The following is an 18,346-nucleotide window of genomic DNA, read 5'->3' on the forward strand; positions in this document are numbered from 1 at the left end:
GGCCGGAGGCGCAGTGACGTCGCGCACGCGCGCAGGAGCCGACGGTCACGGCACTGAGCTCTAAAGGAACGGCACCAGCGGCCGTTCCTTCAGAGCGCATGCGCCAGTGACGTCACTGGCTGCATGTAAGGTAAATATCTCCTAAACGGTACATGTTTAGGAGATATTTACAGTACCTATAGGTACAACTTGCAGAGGAGGGTTTACTTCCTCTTTAAGTGAGACACCGCAAGGTAATGCCCAGTGTCTCCATCCCTCTATCAGAAAAGCTGAAATTTGAAAGGATTAAAAGAGGTGCATGGAAGCCAGCCAGCCCCCAGTCTGATGTACTCACCCTCCAGTCTGCCACCAACCAAGTAGACCTGTTTCATGAAATATTTGAAAAGAGGGGGGAAGAATTTGGGACTTTAAATGAGGACATGACATGGTAGGGTCACAATACCTCCATCCCTATCAATTGATTAAAAACAAAAAGGGGGTTAGGACTTTAAATGAAACCGCAGGTGCAATCAGGGGAAATAGGTAAAATAAATAAATAATATCATAAGTATGGATGGTGTGTCCATGTGTAAGGTCATAGCACACAAAATATATATTTTTAGAGAGTATTACATAAAGTTGATAACAAAACAGAATATACAGATTATAAAGTATAAAATATTGCATTTAATTCATGGGTATATGAAATATACAATGGGATAATATTATATACAAGTTACAGTTCCTTACATGTATTACATAAATAAACGCACATGGTACATAACATAACATGATTGCACATGTATTAGTCAATACGGACCTTGGTGTCTACCTGGGAAAGTAGCAGCATACAAAATATAAATAAATAGATAATGAATATATGGTAGAATAAATGTATAATAAAATAGCATGGCATCTATAATAGCTCTACGCGTTTCATGAATATGTTCACTCGTCAGGAGCAGATGCGATGCGTACAAATGTACATATCTGAAAATGATGTAAACAAATTGGGTAATTAGTTAAATGGGCCAAAAGAAAATGAAGAAAAGGGGGGGGGGAGCAGGAAAAAAGCAAAAAAAAGGGGGAGGGAAAGGGAAAAAGGCATAGGACTGACCCCCAATGATACTCACAGAACTACTGAGGCTAATTAAGGTGAAATATCTAGATGCATGAGGGAATGAATGGTACATGGAGATCATCTTTTCTGGGAGCTGTGGTAATGGGGTACATGGAAGTCACTCCATAATGGTGACACATGATTGATAGTAAAAGGAAAAGTGACCCCTGTAATAAAAATAAAAAATGGGAATGAATGTGTTAGGATGAATAGAATGATAAAGGGATAGATAAATATATATTGACATATATACTCAATAAAGGAGAGTAGAGAGAAATGAGTGTAAAAGTGAATCCCAAGTGAAAGACATGACAACTGTTGTCATGTCTTTCACTTGGGATTCACTAATGTGCTTCCATTGTGGAGACACTTAAAATAGAAAGTGTTAGGACTGCAGGTAACACAGGGTGCCGTGTAGTGGCCCTGCAGCTTACACATGCGTTTGCAAATGCGTGTCAACTAAACCCCTGTTCTTTATTTATATCATGAGACAGGTCTACTTGGTTGGTGGCAGACTGGAGGGTGAGTACATCAGACTGGGGGCTGCCTGGGTTCCATGCCCCTCTTTTAATCCTTTCAAATTTCAGCTTTTCTGATAGAGGGATGGAGACACTGGGCATTACCTTGCGGTGTCTCACTTAAAGAGGAAGTAAACCCTCCTCTGCAAGTTGTACCTATAGGTACTGTAAATATCTCCTAAACATGTACTTTCAGCTTTACAAATGAATTGCAAAGCTCCTCTTTGAAAATGAACTTAATCCCATAAAAAACATTTCCACTGCATTTGTGAAGAAGGCTTCAGGGTGCCCAAGAAAGTCCAGCAAGCGACAGGACCATCTCCTACAGTAGATTCAGCTGCGGGATTGGGGTATCACCAGTGCAGAGCTTGCTCAGGAATGGCAGCAGGGAGGTGTGAGTGCATCTGCTCGCACAGTGAGGCGAAGACTTTTGGAGGATGGCCTGGTTTAAAAAAGAGCAGCAAAGAAGCCACTTCTCTCCAGGAAAAACAGCAGGGACTGACTGATTTTCTGTAAAAGATACAGGGATTAGACTGCTGAGGACTGGGGTAAAGTAATTTTCTCTGATGAATCCCCTTTCCAATGGTTTGGGACATCCAGAAAAACCTTGTCCGGAGAAGAAAAGATGAGCGCTACCATCAGTCTTGTGTCATGCCAACAGTAAAGCATCCCGAGACCATTCATGTGTGAGATTGCTTCTTAGCCAAGAAAGTGAGCTCACTCACAATTTTGCTTAGGAACACAGCCATGAATAAAGAATGGTAAAAAAACATCCTCCGAGAGCAACTTCTCCCAACTATCCAAGAACAGCTTGGTGATGAACAATGTCTTTTCCAGCATAAGTGATCACTAAGTGGCTTGGGGAACAAAACATCAAAATTTTGGGTCACTGGCCAGGAAACTTCCCTGACCTTAATCCCATTGAGAATTTGTGGTCAATCCTCAAGAGGCGAGTGACCAAAAAAAACCCCACAGATTCTGACAAACTCCAAGCATTGATTATGCAAGAATGGGCTGCCATCAGTCAGGGTGTGGCCCAGATGTCGATTGGCATCATGCCAGGGGGAATTGCAGCAGTCTTGAAGAAAAAGGGTCAACACTGCAAATATTGACTCTTTGCATAAACTTATTGTAATTGTCAATAAAAGCCTTTGACACTTATAAAATGATTGTATTCATACTTCAGTATACTATAGTAACATCTGACAAAAGATCTGAAAACACTGAAGCAACAGACTTTGTGAAAATAATATTTGTGTTATTCTCAAAACCTTTGGCCATGGCTGTACTGGTGTGTGATAAATCTCTAACCTCACCTGATCTACCTGTCAAAAAAGATGTAGGGGGTGTAGCACAGCTAGCCAGTTTAAATACTGTACAAACAAATGGCAACCATCCCAACCTAGAATTGCCTTTGCAGCAAGGAGAACATGGAAAGGCAGCGCATGCAAAACACTTAGGCTGCATTCACACTTGAGCGTAGCATTTTCGCAGTTTTTTTTACCGCGATTTTCAGGCGTTTTTTTTAGGCGTTTTTGGAGGCAGGCATTGACATCTATCAAAAACGCTGGTAATCAACCCAAAAAGAAGCTCATGTACTTTTTTCAGCTACAGGCGTTTTGCTTCAGGCGTTAAAACGCTCAGATGTGAACAGGGGCCATTTAAATGAATGGGGTTTTACTTGTTGGGCGTTTTGGAACGTTTTTTTAGCGTTTTTGGAGCTGAAAAACGCCCAGGTGTGAATGGAGCCTTACACAATTTCCCTGCTCACTTACCAGCCAGCTTACAACTAGTGTAAGCTGCAGTGTCTATGTCACGGCACCCCAGTGTACTGCAGTCCTAACTCTATCATTTTGAGAGTCTCCCAAGTTGGAGCACATATATAAAAATGGATAGATTAGGGCAGGTATGCCTGGAGGGAGCACACCCCTCCTTAAAAGGTATAGGGACACAATGGCCACCCAGCAAAATGACAATGGCAGCGAAGTTATCCAGTGAGGGAAAGCACTGGACACCTTCGCTGCTATTGTGCTTTAGCTGGGCTTCCAGTGCATCCCTGTACCTATCGTATAATGAGGAGTGGGATCCCTCCAGACATACCTGCCCTTAATCTATCTATTATTTTATATGTGCTCCAACTTGGTTGACTCTCAAAATTACAGAGTTAGGACAGCAGTACAGTGAGGCGCCATAACGTGGCCACTGCAGCTTACGCATATATTTTGAAAATGCGTGCCACTAAACCCCTTGTTTTTAATGTGAACTGTTATACAGGGTAAATTTGGTTGGTTGCAGGCTGGCAGGTAAGTGAGCTGGGAATGTTTGTTAGTTTAAATATTGCGCAAGTACAGTGAGGGGAAAAAGTATTTGATCCCCTGTTGATTTTGTACATTTGCCCACTGATAAAGAAATGATCAGTCTATAATTTTAATGGTAGGTTTATTTTAAGACAGAATAACAAAAAAATCCAGAAAAACGCATTTAAAAAGTTATAAGTTATAGATTGACTTGCATTTTAATGAGTGAAATAAATATTCAATCAATCAGCAAGATTTCTGGCTCCCAGGTATCTTTACAGGTAACGAGCTGAGATTAGGAGCACTTTCTTAAAGGGAGTGCTCCTAATCTCAGCTTGTTACCTGTATAAAAGACACCTGTCCACAGAAGCAATCAATCAGATTCCAATCTCTCCACCATGGCCAAGATCAAAGTGCTGTCCAAGGTCGTCAGGGACAAGGTTGTAGACCTACACAAGGCTGGAATATGCTTCAAGACCATTGCCAAGCGGCTTGGTGAGAGGGTGACAACAATTGGTGATATTATTTACAAATGGAAGAAACACAAAATAACTGTCAAATCTCCCTTGGTCTGGGGCTCCATGCAAGGTCTCACCTCCTGGAGTTTTAATGTTTATGAGAACGGTGAGAAATCAGCCCAGAACTACACGGGAGAAAATTTCTTTGTCAGTGGGCAAACGTACAAAATCAGCAGGGGATCAAATACTTTTTTCCCTTACTGCAACTGCAGTAATACAGATAACAAAAACATTATGCGTTATCTTCTTTAGGGCAGTACAAAAAAACAAAGCAGAAGTGCAAACTGCAGTATCCTATATCATTTAATCAGATCGTTATTTATTGATGACAGATCAACAAAAGGTCAGTTCAAGCGGCTAGGGGCACTTCTGCATTTGACAGTTCCTCCTTTGCATTGCTTGACACAAAGCTAGGTACATACTATAAGAAGCAATATGGCTGATCTTCACAGTTCTACAAAAGGTTGCAGTATGTTTCTCACTCCTGTGGTGCTTATGAAACTATAAGTCTGTTTAATGTAACTAAAGCTAGCCATACATGTTACTATCCAATCAAGTAGGCCGTTGTATGTCATAATTGTATAGTAGAGCCAAAAGGAGACTGTACAATATGACTAATGTATATGGTGAGCTTTACAGTTGGAAAAGTAGTCTCTTTAGAATTCCTTAACCACTTCGCAACCTTAGGATGTACCTGTATGTTATAAGGTTGAATTTGTTGTACTGGGATCATGATTGCAGCTATGATCCAGGTATTTAAAAAATTTCAGCTAATAATGGGCTTTAATTTAGAAGTGATCCAAGCAGCTCTACAGCTCCCCAATCACTCCTACAGGGTGTGGAAGGGGGCAGCTGCCATGGTGCTGCTCATGTGATCAGCTATGACACCAGCCATTTGATGGCCTGGCAGTTCGGCTTAGAGTACAAGCAAATGTAACAGTTATCACGGCATGACTTGAACTGAACGGTTTTGAGAAACAGTTAGTGCAGGTTCACATTTGTGCGATGCGGGAACGCTGCGAATATGCAGCGTGATCCCGCATCGCATCCGCACCTCTGCCAGTTCACACTGCCATATGCGATACGCAGGGGGTGTCAATTAAAATTTAACGACACCCCCAGTTGCGATCGCATATAGCAGTGCGATCTGCAAGTTCGCACAGAATCAGATAGCACTAGTGTGAACCACTATAAAAAAAAAAAGCCTCATGTGCGAGTTTAGTGCGGATGCGGTGCGAATTCAGCTATACAAACTGTATGGCTGAAATTCGCACAGCACATGAGATCGCATGTAATTTAGGAGCAGTGCGCAACATGGAATCTGCAACATGTATGCAGTTTTCTGCACAGGAAAAAAAACTGACATGACATCAACATTGGTGTGAAAGGGGCACATAACTGACATGCACGAAAACTGATGTCCACGTGCATGAAAACTGAAGTAAACTATTGTAAAACTGATGTCTTTGCAAGTGAAATCTGCACGGTTTACCCATCAGTTTTCATGTATGTATGGTATGAAGGAGCCCTAGATGTGGAACAAAGTACACAGAAATAATCGCCTCCTTTCAGCGATGCAGTGGTTACATTCTTCACCGGCCACTGTCATTGTTTTCCAGCTACGTCAAAGTGCCAGGTTTTCAGCCTCTTGATTGGTCAGTGGTGGACTGACGCCATCCCGCGTATGCACATGGGAGTCAGTCATTTCGGCACAGCTTGAGTGTGCCGGGAATGCACGCTGAGCTGCGCATTCAATAAAAGACTGAGCAGGCAGGTAAGTGTTTTTTTATCACAGTAGAGAAAATCGCACCTCTTCTGCAAGTACTGCCTGCTAGCAGTTTTTTAACAGTTAAAGTTGTTGGAAACCTCAGACATAAAATATGAGCAAAGCATATCCCTCTATAGTGTGTACTTCCCTAAATTAGGAGCACCAAGTGTTACTTTTGTCTGCTGCTTTGTTCCTCTGCTATCAGCATGAATCACTGCTGACAAGTTTTCCTGACACCAAGAGAAAAATGGTGACAAGGGAGGGACCTCAGCTAACTGACAGACTCAGTTATGTTCCAGTGTGCTGTGTGAAGGGGGAGTGTCCCTTCCCTCCAATCAGCGGTCACAGCTCCCCTCACTGAGCTCTGCAGAGTGTCACTTCTGCCCTCTGGCCCCTTTTTCTGAACTTGCAGACCAGCTTTAAAATTCTACACTTTGAATGGATATAGAGAAGAGAAGATTGCAGATAAACAGGTACATCTTATATAGGAAGATCTGTTTCATCTCTGTATATTACCTGAGGCCAGTTATTTTACTGGGTATATGTGAGGGTTTACAACCACTTTAAATTTAGTTCCACTTTAAATCACTGAACTTAGTTCTGCTTTACAAAAAAAAAGCAAGGGTTAGTTCACCTTTATAAAAAAACCTGCCTATGCAGATAAGGGGTGTATCCAGAAACTATTCATAGGGCTTTACTTTTTTAGCTTTATTGAAAAATGTATTAAATTCATTATTTTCCTCAAAATTTTACAAACAATACCCAATAATAACAATGTCAAAGAAGTTTGTCTGAAATCTTTGCAAATGTATAGAAAAAAAAACCACACATGTAAATTACGTATAACAGCCGTTGCTCAATACTTTTTTGAAGCACCTTTGTCACCAAATACAGTCTCAAGTCTTTTAGAGTATGATGCTACAAGCTTAGCATACCTATTTTTGGGCAGTTTCTTCCATTCTTCTCTCAAGCTCCATTAGTTTGGATGTGGAGCATCGGTGCACAGCCATTTTCAGATCTCTCCAGAGATGTACAATCGGGTTCAAATCTGGGCTCTGGCTGGGCCACTCAAGGACATTCACAGTGTTGTCCCGTAGCCACTCCTTTGTTATCTTGGTTGTGTGCTTAGGGTCGTTGTCTTGTTGGAAGATGCACCTTCGCCCCAGTCTGAGGTCCAAAGCACCCTGGAGAAGGTTTTCATTAGCGGTGTCTCTGTACATTGCTGCATAAATTTTTCCCTTAATCCTGACTAGTCTCCTAGTTCCTGCTGCTGAAAAACCTCCCCACAGTATTAAGCTGCCACCACCATGCTTTACTGTAGGGATGTTATTGGCCAGGTGATGAGCAGTGCCTGGTTCTCACCAGACATGACACTTGCCATTCAGGCCAAAGAGTTCAATCTTTGTTTCATCAGACTAGATCATTTTGTTTTTCCTGGTTTGAGAGTTCTTTAGGTGCCTTTTGGCAAACTCCTGGCTGGCTGTCATGTTCCTTTTCCTGAGGAGTGACTTCCATCCGGCCGGATTGGTGGAGGCGCTGCAAAGATGGTTGTTCCGCTGGAAGGTTCTCCTCTCGCCACATAGAAATGCTGGAGCTCTGTCAGAGTGACCATCAGGTTCTTGGTCACCTCCCTGACTAAAGCCCTTCTCCCCCGATCGCCCAGATTGGCAGGGCAGCCCGCTTCAGGAAGAGTCTTGGTGGTTTCAAACTCCTTTCATTTATGGATGATGGAGGCCACTGTGCTCATTGGGACCTTCAATGCTGCAGACATTTTTCTGTACCCTTCCCAAGATCTGTGTCTCTATACAATCCTGTCTCTGAGGTTCACAGACAATTCCTTGGACTTCATGGCTTGGTTTGTGCTCTGACATGCACTGTTAACTGTGGGACCTTATATAGACAGGTGTGTGCCTTTCCAAATCATGTCCAATCAACTGAATTTACCATAGGTGGACAATCAAGTTGTAGAAACATCTCAAGGATGATTAGTGGAAACAGGATGCACCTGAGCTAAATTTTGAGTGTCATGGGCAAAGGCTGTGAATATTTCTGTACATGTGATTTTTTTTTTTTTTTTTTTTTTAATACATTTGCAAAGATTTCAAACAAACTTATTTCACATTGTCATTATGGGGTATTGTTTGTAGAATTTTGAGGAAAATAATGAATTTATAAAAATTTAGGAAGAAGGCTGTGACATAACAAAATTTGGAAAAAGTGAAGCGCTGTGAATACTTTCCGGATTCATTGTACATACACCCCTTATCTGGGCTCAACAGTAAGTGAGAGGATATCCTTCCAATAGAAAGGAGCTCCCCTATTAGACAGATGTCACGGAATCAAGTGTTTCCATTGATACATTTTTCTAATATTTCTGCTCTGGTGGCAACTCAAAGTTTTGGAATCAATTTCACTTTTGTTAAAGTGGAGTTCCACCCATTTTAGTAACTTTAGATGTATGTAATCCCCTTTAACCACTTGCCGACCGCCGCAAGTAGATATACTGCGGCGGTCAGCCCCTCACAGGCAAAGTGACGTATATAAACGTCATTAGCCTGTGAGGCTCTGGGGAGCGAGCGCGCACCGCCAGAGGCGCGGTCACGGACCCCCCCCCGCACGTGTGACCGGCGGACCCGTCGCTGCAGAGGGAGAAAGTCAGGCGGCTAGTGTAAACAAGCCGCCTGTCATTCTCCCCTGTGTAGAAACACTGATCATACGGTTCTACTATGTAGGACCGTTGATCAGTGTTCTTACAGCTCAAGCCACAGCCAATCACAGTTAGAAGCACGCCCCTAGGGACACACACAGTCCCTCCCTCTCAAATAAAGTTAACCCCTTCACTACCAGTGTATTTTTACAGTAACAGTGCATATGTATAGCACTGATTACTGCAGTAATGTCACTGGTAACCCCAAAAGTGTCAAAAATGTCAGTCAAGGGTCCGATCTGTCCGCCGCAATGTCGCAGTACCGCAAAAAAAAAAAAAAATGCAGATCGCCACCATTACGAGTAAAAAAAAAAAAAAAAAAAACCAATAAAAATGACAAAAATCTTTCCCTTTGTTAGTAAACGCGATAACTTTTGCGCAAACCAATCAAAATACGCTTTTTGCGATTTTTTTACCAAACATATGTAGCATAAAACAAATTAGCCGAAAATGTTAAAACATTTTGATTTTTACATTTTTTTGGGGGGGAATTTCATATAAAAAAAATGTGAAAAATATTGTTATTTTTGCAAAATTGACGCTCTTTTTTTGTTTATAGCGCATGATCAAAAAATCGCACAGGTGATCAAATACCACCAAAAGAAAGCTCTATTTGTGGGAAAAAAAGGACGTCAAATTTGTTTAGGTACGGCGTCGCATGACCGTGCAATTGTCCGTTAAAGTCACCCAGTGCCGAATCGCAAAATATTCCCTGGTCAGGAAGGGGGTAAAATCTTCCGGGGCTTAAGTGGTTAAAACTACTTTTACCAATGGAAACTTTTTTTTTTGCTAGTAAATACCTTATTTTCTTCTTTATTCATCCTCTCCTCACTTCCAGGTCCGGCCGCCGATCGGCTATTACGTCATTCGGCGATTCGCAGGGGGTGCTGGGATGTAGCTCATGGCATGAAATTTCGCATTATTACACAGGAGCTGAGCTGTACTGTTTGTATTGAGGCCGTGCTCCGCCCCGCCTCCTCTCAGTGAGCTGTACTGTATGTAGTGTATTGAGGCCGTGCTCTGCCCCGCCTCCACTCAGTGAGCTGTACTGTATGTAGTGTATTGAGGCCGTGCTCTGCCCCGCCTCCACTCAGTGAGCTGTACTGTATGTATTGTATTGACGCCGTGCTCCGCTCCGCCTCCTCTCAGTGAGCGAGGACTGAAAGCATTATATCCTCACTGAGCTCACTGAGAGGAGGCGGGGCAGAGCACTGCGGCGGTCAGCCCCTCACGGGCAAAGTGACGTATATATACGTCACAAGCCTGTGAGGCTCTGGGGAGCGAGCGCGCGCCGCCAGAGGCGCGGTCACGGACCCCCCCCGCACGTGTGACCGGCGGACATCGGGTCTGCGATCGTCGCTGCAGAGGGAGAAAGTCAGGCGGCTAGTGTAAACAAGCCGCCTGTCATTCTCCCCTGTGTAGAAACACTGATCATACGGTTCTACTATGTAGGACCGTTGATCAGTGTTCTTACAGCTCAAGCCACAGCCAATCACAGTTAGAAGCACGCCCCTAGGGACACACACAGCCCCTCCCTCTCAAATAAAGTTAGCCCCTTCACTACCAGTGTATTTTTACAGTAACAGTGCATATGTATAGCACTGATTACTGCAGTAATGTCACTGGTAACCCCAAAAGTGTCAAAAATGTCAGTCAAGGGTCCGATCTGTCCGCCGCAATGTCGCAGTACCGCAAAAAAAAAAAAAAAAAATGCAGATCGCCACCATTACGAGTAAAAAAAAAAAAAAAAACAACAACAACAAAAATGACAAAAATCTTTCCCTTTGTTAGTAAACGCGATAACTTTTGCGCAAACCAATCAAAATACGCTTTTTGCGATTTTTTTTACCAAACATATGTAGCATAAAACAAATTAGCCGAAAATGTTAAAACATTTTGATTTTTACATTTTTTTGGGGGGGAATTTCATATAAAAAAAATGTGAAAAATATTGTTATTTTTGCAAAATTGACGCTCTTTTTTTTGTTTATAGCGCATGATCAAAAAAAATCGCACAGGTGATCAAATACCACCAAAAGAAAGCTCTATTTGTGGGAAAAAAAGGACGTCAAATTTGTTTAGGTACAGCGTCGCATGACCGTGCAATTGTCCGTTAAAGTCACCCAGTGCCGAATCGCAAAATACCCCCTGGTCAGGAAGGGGGTAAAATCTTCCGGGGCTTAAGTGGTTAAAACTACTTTTACCAATGGAAACTTTTTTTTTTGCTAGTAAATACCTTATTTTCTTCTTTATTCATCCTCTCCTCACTTCCAGGTCCGGACCAATAATTGTCCTTAAAGTGGAGTGCCACCCATTTTTAATAACTTGGATTACATAGATGTATGTAATCCCCTTTAAAACTACTTTCTCTTACGTCCTCCAACAGTCGCCGCCTCTTCATATTCGTCACAATGGGGGGTATTAGACTTTGCTCCGAAGGAGTAGCTAGGCAACAGAATATGTTAACATTAAAGCTTTTAACATATCCCACCCTCAAGGGGTGGTCCCCTCAGTCAATCCCCTCCTACTTCCTGCAACCATATCTCAGTTTCAGTGGAACAGCAGTAGAGTATACAACCAAACCCCAAAAGAGGGGCGGGGGCGGCGACTGTCGGAGGACTCAGAGAAAGGAATTTTACAGGTAAGATTTTACAAAAATTCCGTTTTCTCTTACGTCCTCCGACAGTCGCCGCCTCTTCATATTCGTCACAATGGGGACGTCCCAAAGCAGTGCAAACATGAGGGGTGGGAAACGCATCCGCGCCGTAAGGCAACGCAGTCTCCGCATCAAAGAAAGGAACCTTACCAAAGGAAGGAAACCAGCTTGGCAACAGGAAAAAAACTTGCTCAACAGGAGCAACAACCCAGGAAAAACAAATAACCAGGGGATAAAAAAAAAAAAACGTATCCCAACAGCCAGGGGTCCCAACAAGGGACCCTAGGGAACTGCCGCACTAAGAACTTTGCGGCCAAAGGAAGCATCCGCCAATGCCTGAACATCTACCTTGTAGAATTTTGTGAAAGTGTGTACGGTCGACCAGGTCGCCGCCTTACACACCTGGGCTACAGAAGCCCCATGACGACAGGCCCAAGACATACTCAGAGATCTAGTAGAGTGTGCCTTCACAGGCATAGGGGGAACTTTCCCCTGCAAAACATATGCCTGTTCAATGGTCTGCCTGATCCATTTGGCGATGGTAGAGGCCGACGCCGCCATGCCCTTCCGAGGACCCTCTGGAAGAACAAACAAAGAATCTGTCTTTCGAAAATACTCAGTCGATTTAAGGTAAACCCTAATCGCCCGAACAACATCCAAAGAATGCAGCCTCACCTCTTTCGGATGTTTAGGCTTCGCGCACAGCGAAGGCAAGACAATATCCTCATTGAGATGGAATTCCGAAACTCGCTTCGGAAGAAAAGAAGGATTAGGTCGCAAGACCACCTTATCCAAGTGAATAACCAGATACGGAGACTTGCAGGACAAAGCCGCCAGCTCCGACACTCTGCGAGCCGAAGTGATCGCAACCAAAAAGGCGACCTTTTTGGACAACATAGACAACGAGATCTCCCTGATCTGTTCAAAAGGAGCACGTTGTAACACAGATAGAACTAGATTCAAGTCCCAAGGGGGCAGAGGATCCCTCCTAGGAGGTACCAGATGCCGCACTCCCTGAACAAAAGTGCCAACCAAAGAGTTGGAAGCCACGGGACGTTGAAAAAGAACGGCCAGCGCAGACACCTGACCCTTGATCGTAGCCAGCGCCAAACGCTGATCGACACCTGCCTGAAGGAAGGACAACACTTGAGAAACCGAGTACGTGCGGGGTGAAAACCCCTGGACTCACACCAGGCAAAATAGGCCTTCCAGGTTCGGTAGTAAACCTTCCCCGAGGAAGACTTCCTCGCGTTGACCAATGTATGAATGACCTCAGGGGAGAAACCCCTCTCCTTCAGGACCTCGGTCTCAACAGCCAGGCCGTCAAAGCCAGCGACTGTAAAGCAGGATGGTATATCGGCCCCTGAGACAGGAGATTGTCTCGAAGAGGTAGACGCCACGGGGCGTCGACCGCCAGATTCACGAGGTCTGCGTACCAGGACCGGCGAGGCCAGTCCGGTGCCACAAGAATCACCGTGCTGCGTTCCGAGTGCAACCTGCGAAGGAACCTGGATAGCAACTGAATCGGTGGAAACGCATACATCAGCTCGTACTGATGCCACGGGACCACTAACGCATCCGACGTGTCTGCCCGAGGGTCGCGCGTCCTTGCCACAAACCTTCTCACCTTGTTGTTGAGACGAGAACAGGTCCACATCTGGAAGACCCCACTTCGCGCACAACATCTGGAAGACAGCCGGGTGGAGAGACCATTCCCCCTGATCCAGGATCTGGCGACTCAGATAGTCCGCCTGCCAGTTCTCCACCCCCGGAATGTGAACTGCCGTTATCGCCGGGACATGAGTCTCGGCCCAAGACAGAATGTCTGCCACTTCCCGAGCCACTCGGGCACTCCTGGTGCCCCCTTGGTGGTTGATGTAGGCCACCGCCGTGGCATTGTCCGTCTGCACCCGAACCGGACAGCCCTGCAGCCGGTCCGTCCAACGACGAAGGCAGAGGTTTATTGCCCGCAACTCCAGAATGTTGATCGGAAGGGAGGACTCCCCCTCCGACCAAGTTCCCTGGGCGGACAGAACGCCCAGAACACCACCCCAGCCCGACAGGCTGGCATCCGTGGTGATCACCGTCCACGAGACAGGACGAAAGGACTTGCCCCCCGATACCATCGGGGACTGGAGCCACCACAGAAGATCCCTTCTGGTGCGATGGCTCAACGAGATCTGAAGATCCAGAGAGTGAGGTCGCCCGTCCCACCTGGACAGGATCTCTGCCTGGAGACCCCGCGTGTGAAACTGGGCGAAGGGAATCGCTTCGAAGGCCGAGACCATCAATCCCAGACATCTCATGCACGCCCGCAGAGACGAGTGTGGAACGTCCCTGAGGGACCCGACTTCCTCCTGATGAGTCCTGAGTTTGTCTTCCGGCAGGAAGACCTTCGCCTGGACCGAGTCCAGGATCATTCCCAGGTAGGGAAAACGAACCGACGGACTCAGCGTCGACTTTGGAAAATTTATCGTCCAATCAAACTCCTGTAAAGTTTGCATCGTGACAGACAGGTCCTTTTCCAGACCCTGGCTGGACGCAGACCGAACCAGAATGTCGTCCAGATACCCCAGGACAGAGATGCCCTGGGCTCTCAACAAGGCCAGAACCGGTGCAAGCACCTTGGTGAAAACCCGTGGAGCCGAGGCGAGACCAAAAGGTAACGCCACGAACTGGTAATGATCCTCCGCAATGGCGAATCGAAGGTACCTCTGGTGACCCTCGAAGATCGGGATATGAAGGTACGCATCCTTCAAATCGATGGAGGCCATGAATTCCCCCGGAACCAGGGCAGCCACCACCGACCGCAGGGATTCCATGCGGAACTTGCAAACCCACACAAAGCGGTTCAGAGCCTTCAAGTCCAGAATTGGACGAACCTTGCCCTCCTTCCTGGGCACGGTGAACAGATTGGAATAAAACCCCCGAAATCTGTCCCGATAAGGCACCGGAACCACCACTCCCTGAGCCCTCAGGTCCTGCACCGCCAGGTGCAGATCCCGTAAACGCTCCGGAGACAGCTGAAGATTTGAGGGAAAGAATCTGCTCTCCGGCCGAGAGAGAAACTCGATCTTGTAACCAGATCGAACGATTTCCTGAACCCACCGGTCCCGCACGTGGACCAACCAGGGTTGAAGAAAACCGAGCAAGCGTCCCCCCACCCCAGAACTGGGTGAGGGCGCCCCTTCAGGCCGCACTGTTATGGGCAGCGGGTCCGGACTGACCGGACTTCTGTTTCCCAGACCAGGGCTTCTTTTGAGAGCCTTGACCCTTGAACGGTTTGCCCTTGTAGTGCGACCGAAAGGCACGAAAGGACCCCTGAGAAGGCCGAAAATTAGCATGCTTCTTCCCAGGAGCCCCCTTAGCCTTGGGGAAATGGGGCAAGAGAGTGCTCTTACCTCCGGTGATCCCCTTTATCAAAGCATCCAAGGACTCCCCAAAAAGGCGAGACCCATCATAAGGCAGATTGGCTAAGGTTTTACGCGAAGACTGGTCCACCGACCAACACTTCAACCAAACCAGGCGGCGAGACAACACCGCCACACTGTGTACACGTGCAGCCAACGGGACTAGGTCCAAGTCCGCATCACACAGATACATGACACCCTGATGGATTTGATCCACCATAGCCAGTGTCGTCGGCGAGGCCGAATCATCCACTAGGACGCGCCTAAGCATCTGCGTCCAACTTGCGACAGCCTGGGCTGCCATAAGAGAGGCAAACAGAGCCTTTAGCATCGAACCCGCAACAGAATAAGTATGACGGGCAAGAGACTCCATTCTCCTATCCGTGGCATCACGGAACACCGGGGAATCCTCTGCAGGAATCGCAGTGGATTTGTTTAAAACCGCAATTGCGTGATCCACCGGGGGTGGCACACACCACCGTTCATCAGTGGAAGGCGAAAAAGGATAACGCAGCTTGAACCTACTAGGTACAGCAAAAGGTTTGCGTAAGTGGCGCCATTGTTCCTTAACAGCGCGCTGAAAATCATCAGTGCAGGGAAAAACCTGCGGTGTCCTGCGTTTTCTCTGCGTCCCATAAGCCGCCAAGGCAGTGGGAGGACACACTTCATCCTGCAAACGCAGCGTTTGTTTTATGGAAGTAATCAGTTCATCCATGATTGCAAGCTCTTCAGGCGAGCCAGGGGGAGAATTATCAACCCCTTCAACTTCAGCCTCCACCTCGGACCCCACGAGATCCAGGGAGGAACGGGACCCTGATAAGGAGACCCCCGCCATAACAGCCCCATCACCTTCACCCTCAGAATCAGAGGAAATAGAAACTCTGGGCCTTTTAGTAGATTGAGCAGCCACCAGCATCTGCACCTGAGCAGCAAGGCCAGCCACTATAGCGGCCAAATCCCCCCCTGGGGGGAAACAGCAGACCCCTGGCTTTCCACCAAGGTGGCAGGAAATTTGCCCTCCTGAGAATCCATTGCCCCAATATAATATGCCGGAGAATAAAGGGTTAACAGCCCCCTTAACAAGCGCGGCGAGCGCAGCCCACCGCACCTCACACAAGCACAATGAGACCCCCACAGGGACAATAAACTGAACACAGGCAATGGATATAGGAAGAACAGAAGGATAAAACCTGAGGAGATCCCTGCCGCTGCTGCTGCCTCGATCGGTGCACCCAGGAGAAGAGGAAGTGATGAAACCAGGGCGCTCTATTAAAGCCTATGTGAAGGCTACAAGAAAATGGCTGCCTACATGTAGAACATGCGGCCGGAGCGAGCGCAGGCAAAATGGCGCCGTTTGGCACCGAAACCGCCGCTCCTACAATACAGTTATGCAGATAACACTATCCATGCAAAAAAACATGGCAGATCGCCGCAGCGATCGCTGTATCGTGCCCCAACATGACAGAAAACATGCCCCACAGCACACAGCTCTGCACACTGAACACAGGCTGACACAGACAGTGTCACACAGCTCCCCCCCCCCCCCCCCTTGCAGCCCACAGCATGCAGCAGAGTGATAGGGAGACAAAACAGTGTGAACAGAGGCAGGTTACACAGTCCCAGACTGACACCCCCCCCCCCGATATACAGGTCCCCACATAGATCCACTTACCTCTCAATGACGTGGGGGACCCGCACAGGCGAACAAGCCGCTGCACATGAGGCAGGGAGAGTCGCATTCAGGACGCACAAAACGGGGGTTAAGAAACCGCACAGCGTCCAGTGAGGTAGCCACCTCACCAATCATCCCTGCACCGAACAGGGATGGGTCGTTCACTGCGCCAGGAGCGTTACCTGGCTGAACGCTCGATGGCAGGCTGGGAAGCCACTGACCCACGACCTGCGACCAGGGGGATCAGCCCAAGACCCAGCCCGCATAATCCTCTTCATCAGAAGAACTAACTAATGCTGACAAAAAGAACAGCTAAGTAAAGAGAGAGAAAAAAACTCAAACAAAAATCAAAAAATAAGAACAGAGGCTGGGGCAAAAAGCCCCAGCACAGAGAGAACCAGCTACTCCTGACAAGCTAGACATTGAAACTGAGATATGGTTGCAGGAAGTAGGAGGGTATTGACTGAGGGGACCACCCCTTGAGGGTGGGATATGTTAAAAGCTTTAATGTTAACATATTCTGTTGCCTAGCTACTCCTTCGGAGCAAAGTCTAATACCCCCCATTGTGACGAATATGAAGAGGCGGCGACTGTTGGAGGACGTAAGAGAAAGTAGTTTTAAAGGGGATTACATACATCTATGTAATCCAAGTTATTAAAAATGGGTGGCACTCCACTTTAAGGACAATTATTGGTCTAGTAAATTTTCCTAATGGGGACCACAGAAATAAAATCTTGACAGTAGTTGTAACCCTCATTGAATCAGACATTATAGCCAAAAAAGCCATAGGTATAATTTATAAAATAATGATAGTTTATTATAAGCCCTAATAACAAACCCAAATGAAATGCTATTTTGGTAAAATTTCACTAGTATAACAAAAAACTTGGACATGCAAAGAAAGAAGGTTTTAGTCTTGACACAATCAGGTATAAATATTTTATCCTGTTGACACTGTTGGCCAACCATGTGTTAAATATTCATGTGTATACAAAGACACTCCGAGTTTTGCCCAGCACACAAAGGGGAAGATCGCATTACCTTACGGCTGCCACTCCATGCCCAACCTCATGTATGACACCACTGATGAAAATCGCTGAGAAGAAGTATGTCAGCTGGCTGATGGGAAGGTTTACACCCGGCACCTGTTCCAGTCAGAAAGGAGACAAAACATTAAATATGAGACGCTCCTATGAATACATCATTCTGGACACAAGACCAGCTGCAATGACAAATGGATCTTTACATCTTTAAAGACAGTCTCCATCTGTAACGCTGCAATGCTGAACAGGCAAGGAATTTCAAACATCTGCAGCAAATTATTAATACATAAACATCCACCAAGTAAATACATATAGTACTCCACCTAAAAACATAGTTCATTTCAAATTGAGTATAAAAAGCAAATTGGAAATAAAAGGACAGGGTAGGTAAAAATAAAACTAAGATATGGATCAGAGGCGTAACTAGAACCTTAAGGGCCCCCGGTGCAAGAAACCATGAAGTGCCTCCCTGACCCTGTCCCGAGGCCCTTTCTCATGTTCTGCAGCGGGCCCCCTTCCTGTTGTCTTGGGGCCCCGCAAAGTGGCGAAACACCAGGGCCCGGTCACAATTGTGACCTTTGTGACCCCGATAGTTCCGCCACTGACCTTATTATTACTAGGTTACTAGGGGACATTTTGGAGCATGTAACAGGGCAC

General features: G+C 46.1%; 1 protein-coding gene across 1 annotated transcript in view; it reads right to left on the bottom strand.

Annotated features, from left to right (window-relative positions):
• The window catches only part of MBTPS2 (membrane bound transcription factor peptidase, site 2), a 114,040-nt gene that overhangs the window by 68,171 nt on the left and 27,523 nt on the right, over positions 1–18,346 (bottom strand). The window contains exon 4 of the mRNA XM_082247086.1: positions 17,688–17,791. Coding sequence (XP_082103212.1) covers positions 17,688–17,791 — 104 coding nt within the window. The remainder of the gene's footprint in view (positions 1–17,687; positions 17,792–18,346) is intronic.

The sequence above is a fragment of the Pelophylax lessonae genome (genome assembly GCF_965119305.1).
Source record: "Pelophylax lessonae genome assembly, chromosome: 2".
NCBI classification, from domain to species: Eukaryota; Metazoa; Chordata; class Amphibia; order Anura; family Ranidae; genus Pelophylax; species Pelophylax lessonae.